The sequence below is a fragment of the Alnus glutinosa genome, chromosome 14 (assembly GCF_958979055.1).
Source record: "Alnus glutinosa chromosome 14, dhAlnGlut1.1, whole genome shotgun sequence".
NCBI classification, from domain to species: domain Eukaryota; kingdom Viridiplantae; phylum Streptophyta; class Magnoliopsida; order Fagales; family Betulaceae; genus Alnus; species Alnus glutinosa.
The window spans coordinates 21,932,825-21,947,979 of record NC_084899.1 but is presented as its reverse complement, the minus strand read 5'-3'; the positions used below and the strand labels follow the sequence as shown (position 1 = coordinate 21,947,979).

At 38.4% G+C, this 15,155-nt stretch overlaps 1 protein-coding gene across 5 annotated transcripts; it reads right to left on the bottom strand.

Moving 5' to 3' along the window:
• Nucleotides 1–2,592: 2,592 nt before the first annotated feature.
• LOC133858159 (uncharacterized) lies at nt 2,593–14,746 on the bottom strand. Of its 5 annotated transcripts, none has more exons than XR_009898458.1 (8): nt 14,321–14,746; nt 13,669–13,946; nt 5,066–6,566; nt 4,028–4,990; nt 3,571–3,924; nt 3,388–3,477; nt 3,180–3,272; nt 2,593–3,091 (listed from the first exon to the last, which is right to left on the bottom strand). XR_009898458.1 is itself a non-coding variant. In XM_062293619.1 (4 exons), the coding sequence occupies exons 3-4, from the start codon at nt 6,128–6,130 to the stop codon at nt 4,595–4,597; spliced, it is 1,461 nt and encodes a 486-aa protein (XP_062149603.1). In that variant the 5' UTR covers nt 6,131–6,566; nt 13,669–13,946; nt 14,321–14,746; the 3' UTR covers nt 3,959–4,594. The 5 variants fall into 5 exon arrangements, 1 of the variants encoding a protein (XP_062149603.1); XR_009898460.1 differs by lacking the exon at nt 14,321–14,746 and adding an exon at nt 14,017–14,100; XR_009898461.1 differs by lacking the exon at nt 3,180–3,272.
• Nucleotides 14,747–15,155: the final 409 nt, after the last annotated feature.

The window sequence follows — 15,155 nt, the reverse complement described above, 5'->3', positions numbered from 1 at the left end:
TAATACGATTCATTCTTTTACATAATAATGAATCTTACAAATTAAATTTTGAATAGGATGTATCATTTGTATGAAAATATATAATTGCTGAAAAAATAAAGAAAAATATATAATTTTTATTTTAGTATTTACAAAAAAAATACCCATCTTGTTTCTTTTCCTTTTTTTATATTTTTTTTTTTCTCTTCTCTTTCCTTTTGACCGGATGTTCTGGATTTTCCAAAGTTTAGACAGACTAGACATATGAAGCTCACTCTTTTTTACTTGCAGCAACATTACACTCAATAAAACTAACAAAATAAAGTTAATTATTTATTGACTAATATAGTTAATATACACTAACATATTAACAAATGGACATTAGTTAGTATAATTAAGTTATACTAACATATTAATACTAGCATTTACATTAACATATTAATATTTAGGGAAAATTACAGTTTAGCCCCCCAAATTACCACCCGTTTTGCGGATAGCCCCCTAAACTGCCAACACTCCGACTCTGGCCCTCCAAACTGCCAACGACTCCCAAAATGGCCACTCCGTTAGCTCTTCCCGTCAGAATGGATGGAAAACACATCACGTGCACGGCACGTGATATTTTAGGACTCAAACCACCGAAAATGCCCCTGTCCTCAGAGTTTGAATCCAAACTTAAATCGCCCGACATCTCTTCTTTACTTTACTTCAGCTTGAACTAGTATTGGGTATACCTTCCACGCAGGTCGCGATCGGAAGCCAGGGAGAGATTTTGTGTCGCACTGTTGGAGACGAAAAAAACTTCGGCGTCGCCGACCCCAAAATCTTTTCTGCCCAGCCATCAACAGCTTCGGCGTCAAGGACCCAAAGTCATTCGGCCATTTTTCCACTCTGAAAATTTCCCCAACACCCAGCTGCGTTGACACCAGCACCGCCATTGTAAGTTGCCGCCATTGTCCTATTGTGGCTTTATACCAATTTTTTCATACATTAAAGTGGTTTTTGTTCTTAGGGTTTTTAACACTTTTATGGTCTGTTAGGGGATAGCAAAATGACTTTTGAGAGCTGAGTTTTGATTTTTAAGGAATGGTTGACTGGTTGCATTTGAATTAATTGGAAGATGTTTCGGGCATGTTATGGTATTGAAAATTATGGTTGCTGATGGGCGGTAATCTATGGTTGATTTTTGCTTGTTGGATTGATTGTCATAGGCTCTGGGTCGTTATTGTTGATGGGTGGTAATCTATTTCAAATAATTTTGTTTTTTGTTCCATTTGTACAAATCGAGTCTTATTGTTGCTGGTTAATTTCCATGTTTGACAGTGAGTAAATGTATTCTCAATTGTCAATTTTGTTAGAGCATTACAATCCACAGCTAATCATCATGAATTATGTTAAGGAAATCTCTGTCACATATGTTTCACATTTGATCAATTGGTGTGGTCATCAAGGTTTCTTGGAATAATGTTTCTTGGAATCACTTTGATCATTGTTTTGAAAACATTGAAGATAGATAATTATGATTAGATCAAAATAATTATGTTATGAGATGCTTGCTTGTTTGACATGCTTGGTTGGTTGGATGATTAGTTATGGGGTACAAAATGTTATGTGGTTCGTTGGATGATGTACAAAATGAGATTTTTGCTTTTGTGGGTGGGTTGGTTGGTTGGATTCTATGTTATGAGGTACAAAATGTCTTTTGCGTAGGCACGACTAAATGTCGACAAATAGTGATGTGACAACTGTACGTCGATTATGTTATTGTGGAGTACCTGCACGTGTAAGGTACGCTTGGACTACGTCTAATAGCGCTAGGAAGTGGTATGGGTGTGAAAACTACAAGGTAATTTTTGAAATTAAGATTGTGTTATACTTTGTTCGCTTGTCTTATGCTCAATAATTTTTTGCCTTCCTTTTTTCATGTAGAGAGATGGTGATTGTGATTTTTTCGCATGGGCTAATAACGAGATGTCGCCATATGAGGTGAAAGTAATGGAACATTTCAAACGCATGGAGGATAGACACCAAGCAGATATTGATAGACTTGAGCAGTTGATTGAAACAAAATGTAATGATCAATATGTCAAACTTAGGCAGGAGCTGGGGCTACATCAATCTAATTGGAAGATGTCTCGAGCAGTGATAGTAGTAGTCATTTTGCTTTTAGTTTTTTATCTTAGTGGCTATGGTCAACCTAGAGGTACTTACTTGATGTTAAATTGAAAGTGGTTGAATTTAATGTTTTGTAATTTTGTTGTGGCCATTAGTGGCTATGGTCAACCTAGAGGTACTTACTTGATGTTAAATTGAAAGTGGTTGAATTTAATGTTTTGTAATTTTGTTGTGGCCATTAGTGGCTATGGTCAACGTAGAGGTACTTACTTGATGTTAAACTGAAAGTGGTTGAATTTGATGTTTGTAATTTTGTTGTAGACATTAGTGTGATTTTAAAGATGGTCACACTTGTAATTGGGAGTTATGCACATTTTAGTGTGATTTTTGATATGGACTTGTAAGGGATGCATAAAATTTACAATCCAAATACAAACACAAACACAAACACAAACTCAAACTCAAACAATTCAAATGCTAAAAATAGTTGACATCAAATACCATAGCCATTCCACTTGCAATCCCGAAAATAGTTGTTCGTGAACAAAACATACTTGCCCTACACCATAGCCATTCCGCTTACAATCCCCAAAATAGTTGTACCATAGCCATTCCAATTACAATCCCTAAAATAGCTATTTGTCAGCAAAACATATCCAAAACATACTTGCACAAAAAACATGTTGTGTCATCCAACAACATATAAATCACACCGCAACCCAACAAACTATTCCATATAAGTTAACAGTTGCATATGTAACACCACATAAGTTAAAAACAAAACAACATTGATGCTCAATCACTTCCAATCCGGCCTCTTTCTCTTGTTCTTCTTAGCCTCAATCATTTCCATTGCTTTCTCTACTGTTGGAACAATATTTCTAGCTCTGGTCACCGGCCTTGATGAAGACCCCACCGGCTGAGAAGAACCCGATGCCTGAGAACAACCTAATGTTTGAGAAGAGCCATGTTGTACTGTATTGACAGTACCCTGGGACTGTAAATTCAAAGGAAATTAGTGCTCACAATGAGTAAAAAATAAATATCAAAATCCAACACATAACATGGGGATTTTGAATGCTTACAATAGCATTAGTATGAGGCAGAGGCTGTGACTGATATTGGCTCCTTGTCTGCGGAGGTCCATATAGTCTTACTGTATTAACAGTACCTTGAGACTATAATTTAAATTTAAACCATTAATTAGGGTACTGATTTCTATAATCTAAAAATGCAGTAACAAACTGAGTGCATCTAAAAAAAAAATGTAGATGCATGTTTTTGAGTGCTTACAATCACAGTTGTTTGAGGATGAGGCTGTGACCAAGGCTGACCGATCGTTTGGGGTCCATACCATCTTACTTTGTTCACATAACCTTCAGGCTGTAATTTATTTCAAAACAAAATCAATAGTTTGAATAAGAAATAATTAGAAATCAACACATAAGAGAGGAGTGTAGATAGATGAGTGCTTACAATGAAATTGGTTCGAGTCTGATTCTGTGACGCATACTGACTTCTTGTTCGTACAGATGGCATCCCTTGTGGGGTAGGTTGACCCCTACCCCTACCCCTACCCCTACAAATACTCCTATCCTTACCCCTACCTCTACTCTGACCCATACCTCTAGATGAAGCAATAGTAGTAGGTTGGGTATTATGGGGAATTGATGGTTGCAAAATGTGCACATGTTTTCAACATTAGTGTAAATTGCAATGTAAATGGTGGGTCAAACTGTGTGTTTTGAAACTCACTGGTTCAGCGTCAATTGTAGACTGGAGATCAGATGTTTGACAGAGGGAGCTTTGACCACCATCATCAACTTGTGCCTATCACAATAAAAATTGTCAATTTGAAGGGGGTGATATGCTCTTAAGCAGCCCACAAAACTGAAGTAGTAACAAGTAGAAATCAAACATGATATAATTTCACCTGAGATGCACTCATGCCGTCTCCTCTGTAGTTCACTGCTTCTCTTCTTATCCGGGGACATGTCCTTGCATTGTGTCCAACCCCCCTGCATCTGGAGCATCTCATAGTAACCCCACCCTTCCTCATCCTGTACTGATTTTTAGGCTCATCTGGACCCCTTGTCCTTACTTTTCTCGGCCTCCCAGGTTGTATTCTAGCCATTAGTGGGTCTACATGCTCGCCGTTTGTCTTTGTCCACTGATCTTCTCCAGGCATTGGATAAACAATCTCATTATATGCCTTCTTAAGCATGTCCACAGTATACCAATCATCAACATAATCAAGAGGGTCAGCATCATCACTCCAAATTGCACAGATTGCATGTGCACATGGGATACCGGTCATGTCCCATTGTCTGCAACCACATGTTCTCCTCACTAGGTTCACCACATATTGTTTCTCCATGTGTGTGACTTCAAACAATCCATCCCCAGCGTATGTGCAGTAGCAGTGACCAGCATCCTGCCCGCATTCATCTAACCGTGCCCTTATTTTTGGACAAATCCGACCTTCCATGGTACTGATGCCTTATCTCTTCTTCTGGTATCTTTTCATCAATTTCTTCCTCAACATCTCCATCATCGATATGATTGGCAAATCACGCGACTTCAAAATCCAGGCATTGAAGCACTCTGATAGATTGTTCACAATCAAATCACATTTGGTGAATGTGCTAAACCAAGCTCTAGACCACGTACTTGGATCCACCTTCGACAAGTAATCGTACGCATCCGGACTTATCCCCTTTAATTCATCCATTTCCCTCAAAAAATCAGCCTCAGTGTAGGCTGCAGCCGCGCTCCATAGCTTGTCCTTCAACGCCAAACCACGATGTCCTGAGTCTCTGTAGTTTGCGTACAAATGTCTTACGCAAATCCGATATTCAACACCAGGAGCAACCAAATCCAAACTCGGAACTAGACTCTGCATACAATGAAATTAAAATGTCAAACATTCACAACTATGATTCAATGAATGAAAAAGTAATTGAAGTGTTACCTTCTGACGATCAGAAATGAACGTCCATCCTTCTGCAGGACCATTGCCAAGGTCCGATAACAAAGCCTCTAGAAACCAAGTCCAACTGTTTTTTACCTCAGCTTCTACAACTGCGAAGGCCACTGGATACATCTGATTGTTGGCGTCCCTCGAAACTGCAGTCAACAGTTGCCCCTTGTATGGACCTTTTAGGAAACATCCATCTAATCCAATGATTGGCCGACAACCAGACAAAAAACCGATTTTCATGGCAGACAATGAGAAATACAATCTCTGGAATTTTGCAGGTAGATCAGGTATAGGTCTCTCCAACTTCATCATTATACAACTACCAATGTTAGTTCTCCTTATTGTTTCACAGTAATCCCAAAGCTTCTGGTATTGAAGATTTACTTTCCCACGAATCATCTCTTTTGCAAGTACTCTCGCTCTATACAATCTGTTTTTTTTTACATCCACACCCCAACGATCCTTCACCTCCCCTAAGATTGCCTTTACAGGCATGTTAGGTTGTGCCCTGAACTTGTCAATCAGTTTATCTGCAATCCATGACGATTTTACAATCGAATTCTTATGATTCCTCCGGCAAGTGTGTTTAGGCTGGAATGATCGTATTTCAAACGATTCTTCCTCCTTGCATTTGCGACCATACAACCTATACTTACATTTTGGATCCCTACATACAACTATACACTTCGCGAGGTAATTCTTCTTGAATTTAATATCCTTCCCCATATTTAAATTACATTCCCTAACAGCCGTTCTAAAAATTTTAATGGATGAGAATTTCTGACCCACCACGAACTCTGGGTGCCCCAAGTCAGCCATCTGGAACTCAGATGACTTTGTAACATACTTACTCTGAGGTGCTACCTCTTCCTCCTCGTCACTGTTGGGAGGAGATATTAGAATATCACTGCGCGCCATGTCTGAGTTGGCATCATCGTCATCATCATTATCCTCAACACCATCTTCACTCTCCTCACTCTCCTCACTTTCCTCACCTTCCTCACCATCCTCATTGTCTACATTGCCCTCCCCCGGGACATCTTCACCCTCTCTCATGCCCCCCCACTAACATGTTGACCAGCTCCCATGCCACCCCCCATGGAAGTCTCAGGAATATCATTATTTTCAACAAAAAGATCCGGTTCATATACCTCATCCCAATACGGATCATCTCTCTCGATCCTAAAATACCCCCCATCATCACCATCATCATCATCGTATTCATACTCACTGTTGGGTAAAGGCTCATTAAATGAAACAATGTACAACTCTACAATTGACAGACCTTGGTGGAGTTTAACCATTTCAATTACATCATGGTTTGATGTAATTAATGTCAACCATTTCGAATAGTACTACCCGGCAATGACTTCTTATCCTCCACAATGACTTCCTTGAACACATCAACATCCCCACCCACATATGAATCCATAAGCCGCCTATCTATATGACCACCAAAATGCACCTCGAAAACAAGTTCTTGTACAACCATCTTCACAACAAAACATAATAAATAAATTAGCATTAGACAAATCTAAAATTTAGCATTAAGGCAAATATATAAGTAAAAGACTCATATATTTAGCATTAAGGCAAATATTTACATATCGGACGAGTGCATGCATGGTGTGCATTATTAATATGCACAAGGACTCACCATGGCCCTCATATTTACATTGACAAATCTAAAAGTGCATTGCCAGAGCTGGACCACACACAATTCAACAGATATTCAATTATTAGTGGACCACATGAAATACACACTCACTCGATTAGGGGACCACCGAACACAGACTTAGTACTGTTAGTGGACCACATGAAATATACACTCACACGGTCAGGGGACCACCCAACACAGATTTTCCAACTTTATTTTAGTCACAATGCCTACCACAAAGTAAACAAAGCACCAGACAAATAACAGATTAAACATTGTCCCTACATAAAGAATCCGTCCCTACCCCCAAAAGGAGTTGTCGGGTAGGCCGACATGCAGACACAAATCATAAAAAAAAAAAAAAAAAAAAAAAAGAATCAAGTCTGGACATTATATAAGAATTGGTCATTGTTACCTTTGGTGACGGAAAAACCACCTTCTTCTCCAACCAAGCACTGCAGCGGAAATCCAGCAAAGTAGGGGAACTTACTTCGACAAGGCGACCTAAGGTAGCTCCGGCAAGGCGATTCAACTTCGGCGAGGCGACGCAACCCACACGATTTTGGGTATTTCACGAAAGAGGGCTAAAATCACACCACAACAAGTACACGATTTTGGGTTTTTACCAGAGACAATTTTCGGCTAGCACAACAGCACTCACACTCCGACGAAGACCCACACTCCGGCGAAGATTTTAGGTTGGTTTTTTCACGAAAGAGGGCTAAAATCACTGCACGCCATGTCCACGATTTTGGGTTTTTACCGGAGACGATTTCGGCTAGCACAACAGCACCCACACTCCGGCGAATATTTCGGCCGAACCCTAAACACCCACACTCGAACAGCAGCTCCGGATACTTCTAGGTGTAAAATGGTTCTAGGTTAAAAACGAAATGCCGATCTATTTACCTGAATGGCATTTTCGTAAAATCATTTTACCAAATACCACTCTGTACAAGGGTAAGCGCTTGTTTTGTTTACAAGGATAATTTCGTAATTCAAACTCTGAGGACAGGGGCATTTTCGGTGGTTTGAGTCCTAAAATATCACGTGCCGTGCACGTGATGTGTTTTCCATCCATTCTGACGGGAAGAGCTAACGGAGTGGCCATTTTGGGAGTCGTTGGCAGTTTGGGGGGCCAGAGTCGGAGTGTTGGCAGTTTAGGGGGCTATCCGCAAAACGGATGGTAATTTGGGGGGCTAAACTGTAATTTACCCTAATATTTAGTATATTAATTATTTTATATGTTAGTATATTGAGTATCTAGTTTACAGTATAGTCACCATATAGTTGAATATGTTATAACTAGCTAATAGACAATAGTATATTAATTATTTAGTATACTGACAATAGTTTTTTTTTTTTTTTTTTTAATTAAAGATCTGAGCATTTCATTGATTAAAGAACAAGCATAAAGCTCTTATATCATAAAGCATAAAGCTCTGCAAAATTATAACCACATGCTATAAGGTTACAAAGTCATAGGTACAAACAAAACTATTACAATAGAGTGTTATCTATGACTTTCATCTTCCGCAGAGTAGATCTGCTCCGAGCAAACTAAATCTAAGGCAAGGGTAACTAAATATTAAAGAAAAATTTATTTAAACTGGTCGTGAAAAATAACCCCTCACACTAAACTATTCAAGCCGTAAGAGATAACTCCTCACACCTAACTATTCAGGCCGTGAGGGATAACCCCTCACACCTGACTAACTTTCATCCCATAGATCGTCCATGAAGGCAGATCTATGGAAAATAAAACTCTTATTCAAAATAAAAATACAACCAGCAAACAACAGCAACGGTCATAGAGGAGATAAACGACACAACACGGAGATAGATAGATTGATGCATAGTAGATAGGCCAAAATTGCTAATCTAGTTGGAGAATACCTGCAAACAAAAAAAAAAAAAACTAGAATGGGAGGGGGATGGTAGGACCAGAGAGTGGAAATGGAGATGAGGAGGGAGCAAATGTCTTAGATCTATTTTTTGAGAGTTTTTTCTCTAGGGCCGGCTCATACCATAAAGTTCTTAGAACATAATTTTTTTACAAAATGGGTTGAAGGTAGGGCTGGCAATTTTTTGCACGACTCGCAAACCCGACACGAACCCAACATAAAGTTAGAGGGTTAAGCTTAAGCTTAAAATGGTTCGGGTCATAAAAAGGTTGACCCGTTAGATTTGTTTAATAAAATTGTCATTACATGGTCAACTTGTTTGACCTGTAGGTCGATCCGTTTGACCCGTACTCTTAAACATTTTTTTTCTAACATTAAAAATTAAATTTAAACAATCATGTTACTTCTCTCTTTCCTTCACAGTCTAAAGAGTAAAGATTAAACTATAAAAATTTCACAAAAAACAAAACAAGTCATTTTCTTTTGTTGAGTTAGAACTTGAACAAAAAAGGCAAAGGCTAAAAAAATTAGCGGAGTTTTTTTTTTTTTTTTTTTTTTTTTTTTTTTTCAAGTTTTCGAACTTAGAAGTTGAACCATAACAAGTAAACAATAAAACAACCAAATGTTTCATATTTCAACTGTGAAATAATATGATTATTCAAACAATATGATTTTTTTAGTTTAAATTTGTGTTTTTATTATTATTTTTATAGACTTTATTATTAAATTGGTCAAACGGGTATGGCCGTGTCAACCCGTTATTTAAGCGGGTCGTGTTATGGTCGAATTGTTTGACCCTTTTATCTAAACGGGTCGTGTCATGATTGACCCTTAACGGGTTAACTGGTCAAACGGGTCGTGTCAACTTGTTCTGACAGCCCTAGTTGAAAGAGTATACCGACAATAGTTAACTATTTAATATGTTAATAGTTAGTATACTATAATATGCTAACAGTTGATAGTTTATAATTAGCTATTTTTTTTAGGTAATTTAATAGTTAACCATTTGATGTATGGTTAAATATGTTATAACCAATTAATAGTATATTAATTATTTAGTAAACTAACTATAATTAGTATATATTAACTAGTTAGTAATTTAGTTTTTTGAATACTTATGCACTACAATCTTATATTTATATATGATATTACTATTTATACTTATTTGTATTTGTAACGAGTTGAGCCGAATTTATATAAATATCTATTGTTTAATAATAAGAATAATTTTATGTAATTTTAAATGAATCAAAACTAACTCAAACTACCTTTTTTTTAAAATTAAATTAAAAAAAAAAAAAAAAAAAAAAAAAAAAAAAAAAACCCAAACCCGTTTTGCAAGCAATTTGGTTCGTTTAACGGCCCAAGTGAAGTGAGGAGGCTCTTGAGAATGACAGAAAAACGGTCCAAACTTTCACAAAAATATTTCCTAGCTAAGCGCCAAGCGCCTTCCTACTACACTCCACGTCAGCCAAACGCCATCCACGAGGCGCGCCCAGGACATGAGCTACTTTTTCTCCTTTCCCAAGAGCTGTTCGACATATAACTGCTAATCGGGCCCACAAACAGACCCCAAACACCAGAGCTACTAAACGTCGATCACTTTTCTATCGATTTTTTTTTTTAAAAAAAATAAATTAAATTCATGATTTTTATTTTTTAAATTAAGTGATCAGCTTCTAAGAAAAATATAACCGACGTTTCTAACTTTCTGGTGTTTTAAATTCAACCATTTATTATGGAAAGAGTTTGGTGCACAATAAGTCGTGCACAAAGCCATGGAGATGGAGGTCATGAAAGTCAACTTTTATGGCTGTGGAAAATGACGAAATTAGACATTTAAATGCATGTTTGAATAACACATTTATTTTTATTATTTTTAAAATATATGTTTAGGATGTTCCGCTAAATTTAAATTTTACTTAAATTTTATCAAATGTTTTTTAATTTTGTCTCAAATTTTTTAAACAATTCAATCATAATTTTAAAAAATAAACTTATTAGGTATTCGCAGTTTTGAAGATAATAAATAATAGTATAATATAATACAAAAAAAAAAAAAACCGTGCACCTAAACGTGTCCATTTTGTGGGATCAGATTGTATGTATTGAAATTTTTAGAGTTATTGTGAAAAAAAAAAAAAAAAATCTTACATTTTTGGTTTTAACAAATTTCAAAGTTAAAAGTTTTCTTTAACAAAAATTTTTGAGGGTATATTCGTCCTTCACCAAATAAAGCAATCCAGGTCCGTGTATCTCATGGAAACACGATGTTCGAATGTGACTCTTAAAATGATTAGAAGTAGGATCGGCTTTGAGGGCCTGTTTGTGGTTGATCCTGTTGGCAGGAGTGGAGGTCTAGCCATTTTCTAGAAGGAAGGCCGAGAGTTGGAAATTTTTAACTTCTCTAGGAACCATATTAATGCGATGATGAAGGCGATGGATGACTCTCATTTGTGGAGGTTTATGGGTTTCTATGGGAATCCTGAATGTGCTAAAAGAATAGAGTCTTGGGCCCTACTTAGACATCTTAAATCTCTTCACCCTCCCCCCTGGCTATGCGTGGGGGACTTTAATGAGATACTTGAGTAATCTGAGAAGGAAGGAGCGGCTCTAAGAAGGGAATGACAGATGGATGGGTTTCAGGAGGCTTTGGAGGACTATCAACTTGGGGACTTGGGATAGTTGGGGCCGAGATTCGCGTGTAGCAACCGTAGACAATATGGTAGCTTTACTAAGGAGAGACTTGATAGGGTTGTAGCAAACTTGGAGTGGTGGTCTCAGTTCTGGTTGTTTCGATCCACATCTTGGCAGCCAAAACTTCGAATCACAACCCTATTTTTGTGGAATTTTTTGAGCAACCAGCAAAACCCCACTCCTATAAACGCAGCTTCAAATTCGAGGCTAGTTGGACTACCGATGAAGAGTGGAAGGATGTTGTACAGTCTGCTTGGGAAAACTGTCTACCCGAGAGGGATCCTATGCAGGATGTTCAAGCCCATTTGTCCCTCTGTCAACAAGCTCTTTCAAGGTGGAGTTGGAGGAAATTTGGGAACGGAGCTGAGCAATCAAAACGAAAGACTAAGCAACTGGCTGAACTCAAAAAACAAGAAAATCTGGCAGTGTTTGCAGAAATCAAAAGGCTACAAGGGGAAATCGATGACATACTTGAGAGGGAGGATATTTGATGGAAACAAAGAGCTAAGCAGAATTGGTATTCAAAGGGGGATCGCAATACCCAATATTTCTACTATTTGGCTAATCACAGAAGGAGGTTAATACTATAAGGAGCATTGTCGATGAGAACAACAGAAACTGTACTAAAATAGATGAAATCAGCAAGGCATTCATTGGTTACTTTGAAAAGCTATTCACCTCCCAACAACCAAAAGGTATTGTTAAGTGCATCTCTAATGTGGATTGTCGAGTCTCTGAGGCGATGAATGCAAAATTGCTACTTCCTTTCACAAGTGCTGAGATCAGTATTGCACTTGCTTAAATGCACCCTTTGAAATTCCCCGGGCTTGACGGATACTCTGCAGGGTTTTTCCATAAAGCTTGGCAAATGGTTGGTGATGAGGTAACAAGAGCAGCCCTATCTTTTTTTTAATGGGGGTCATTTTGACACCCCTATAAATTCCACTAATATTGTGCTTATCCCTAAAGTGGCTACCCCTTCTAAGGTGACTGATTATAGGCTTGTACAAGATCATTGCAAAGGTTCTTGCAAATAGGCTTAAAGTGGTGTTGCCCCATATTATCTCCCCGGAACAAAGTGCTTTTATTCCGGGATGACTCGTCTCGGATAATATCTTGGTTGCTTTCAAAACCCTACACATTATGGACACTCGGTTGAATGGAAAAGAGGGATTTATAGTTCTAAAGCTCGATATGAGCAAGGCCTACGATCGAGTAGAGTGGGACTTCCTCTAAGCTATGCTTATCAAGTTGGGGTTTGCAAACCATTGGGTTAATCTTTTCATGTCATGTGTAAGGACAGTTTCCTATTATATTATTATTAATGGTCAACCCCATGGTCATATTGCATCCACTCATGGTCTATGACAAGGTGATTCGTTGTCACCCTGTCTTTTCATTATTTGTGTGGAGGCAATGAGTTGCATGCTCCATCCAGCTGAATATGAAGGGCATATCACAGGTATTCCTATTTCTAGGGGTGGATCATGGATTAATCATCTGTTTTTTTTGTAGACGATAGTCTACTGTTTTGTATAGCTAGCACCCCATAATGTAGACATATTCAGGGCTTGTTGGGCATGTATGAGGCAACCTCGGGGCAGAAACTTAACTAAGAGAAAACTTTGATGTTGAAGAGCGTGTTGTTTTCTTAAATGAGGCAGAACTTAGCCATACTAATCACTATGAGAGGTACCAAGGTATTTCGGCTTTGATTGGGAGATCCAGGATTTCTTCTTTCAATAGTATTAAGGGCAGGATTTGGAGTCAGATCAATGGGTGGAAAGAAAAATTTATTTCCGTTGCAGGGAAAGAGATCCTCCTAAAAGCAATTATCCAGGCTATGCATACATACACTATGTCTATTTTATGGTTGTCGAAAACCCTAGTCCATGAAATTAATGTGATAATGAGCAAATTCTGGTGGGGTTTCAAAGAAAACACTAACAAGATTAGTTGGATGGACTGGAATGGGTTAGGCAAGAGTAAAGATCGGGGCGGTATAGGCTACAGAGAATTGGAGAATTTCAATGGGGACCCTTCTTGCCAAGCAGTGTTGGAGGCTTGTCCAATTCCCTAATACTTTGGCAGTAAAAGTGATCCGAGAGAAGTACTACACAGGGAACTCTTTCCTGGATTCTCATCTAGGTAAGAGATTGTCTTTTGCATGGAAAAGTATATGGGGTGCTAAGGACCTTCTCAAAGAATGGATTATGTGGAAGGTGGGGGATGGTTCACAAATAAAGATATGGGGTGACAAGTGGGTGAATTTTGTGCACACAAGGATGCTAAAGTTTATGAATTAATTGATCAGGTGGCCAACTGGTGAAATGTACCTTTAATTGAACAGATTTTCCCGCCTGCAACAGTTGAACTCATCTGTAGCATAGACATTTGTCCTAGGCACCAATCTGACACTCTTATTTGGGCTAGAACTACAACATGAATATTCTTAGTGAGGAGTGCCTATCATCTTGCTTTGGAATCCAGGGCCAGAGATTATAGCAGTAGCTCCTCCGACCCTACATTACACCAAGCTTGGTCCCCATTTGGTAATTGAAGGTACCACGAGCTGTACAATTACTCTTATGGCTGGCGTGCAACAACATATTACCTACAAAAGAAAAAGCTATTCAAACGCAAGATAATGCAAGACCCACTGTGCCCTATGTGTGGGAAGGTACCAGAATCAATTGGCCTATCCCTCTGGTGGTGGGAAGTAGCCTAAGCAGTTTAGATAGAAGCAAGCAAACGACTCCAAAAAAAGTACTAGTTTGGAGGAGGATATCCTTGCCATATTTGGGCATTTAAGCGAACAGCTGGAGTGCAAGGAAATGGACCAGTTTGCCATCATAGCTCAGTGAATATGGTCCCGGCGAAACAGGGTGGTTTTTGGGGGCAGTCTATTATCCCCATTTGCTCTAGTGTTAGAAACTGTTGAGAGCCTATCAGACTACGAGAAAGCTCAAGAAGCAGCTGTAAACTCACCTTCGGCTGCTCGACCAGATATCCAGCTCTCTTGGACTCCTCCACCACCGAGGTACATCCAAACTGAACTAGGACGCCTCGGTTGATAGAAGCCAGAAATTCATGGGGGTGGGTCTTATTGCTCGGGATCAGACGGGAATTGTAAAGGTCTGCATGTGCACTACTCAATCATACATATCTGATCCGGCCACGGCTGAAGCTTATGTAGCACGGCGAGGTTTGGATTTTTGCAGAGAATTAGGGCTTCGATCAATAATCCTTGAAGGGGATTTGAGGGAGATTGTCATGGCACTAAGGAAGGAGGAGGGCTGGCTGAGAAAGTATAGCAACTTCTTGATTGATGCTCACAACACTTTGTCGACTTTCCACGACTAGAGTACGAGCTTTGTTGGATGAGAAATACTCTATAAAATTGATGTAGCAGGGTCTAGTAGCCCTTGTATCGGTCGTTGTTAAAGAAAAAAAAAATCCAATGATTATTAGAACTTGTCACATCAGCTTTATGATATATTTGTAGCTCGTTTATGTTGTATGTAACATTACTCATATTGTATACTACATTTTTATCTTACAGTTATTTCACAATACTAACGTGCTAGTTCAATCTGTTATTGATTTTTTTTTTTTAAGAATGATTGATATAAGGATTGGTTGAGGACTGCCACATCAACATTGCAGGATAGTTGTGGGATAAAAATATGGTTTCTAGTTTTACTATTTTTATAATTTTATCCATAAAAAAAATTATTATCTCAATAATTATCATAAAATCAAATTTTAAAAAATTATTAGCATCGAATGAAGTGTGTATCGCTCCGAGCCACAGGTTCGGCAC

What these genes read in the sequence shown, in the direction of transcription:
- LOC133858159 (XM_062293619.1), bottom strand. Translation starts at nt 6,130, where the DNA reads ATGAGAGAGGGTGAAGATGTCCCGGGGGAGGGCAATGTAGACAATGAG. An exon ending in TCATTTCTGATCGTCAGAAG is followed by an intron (nt 4,991 to 5,065) that starts GTAACACTTCAA and finishes CATTGTATGCAG; the next exon opens with AGTCTAGTTCCGAGTTTGGA.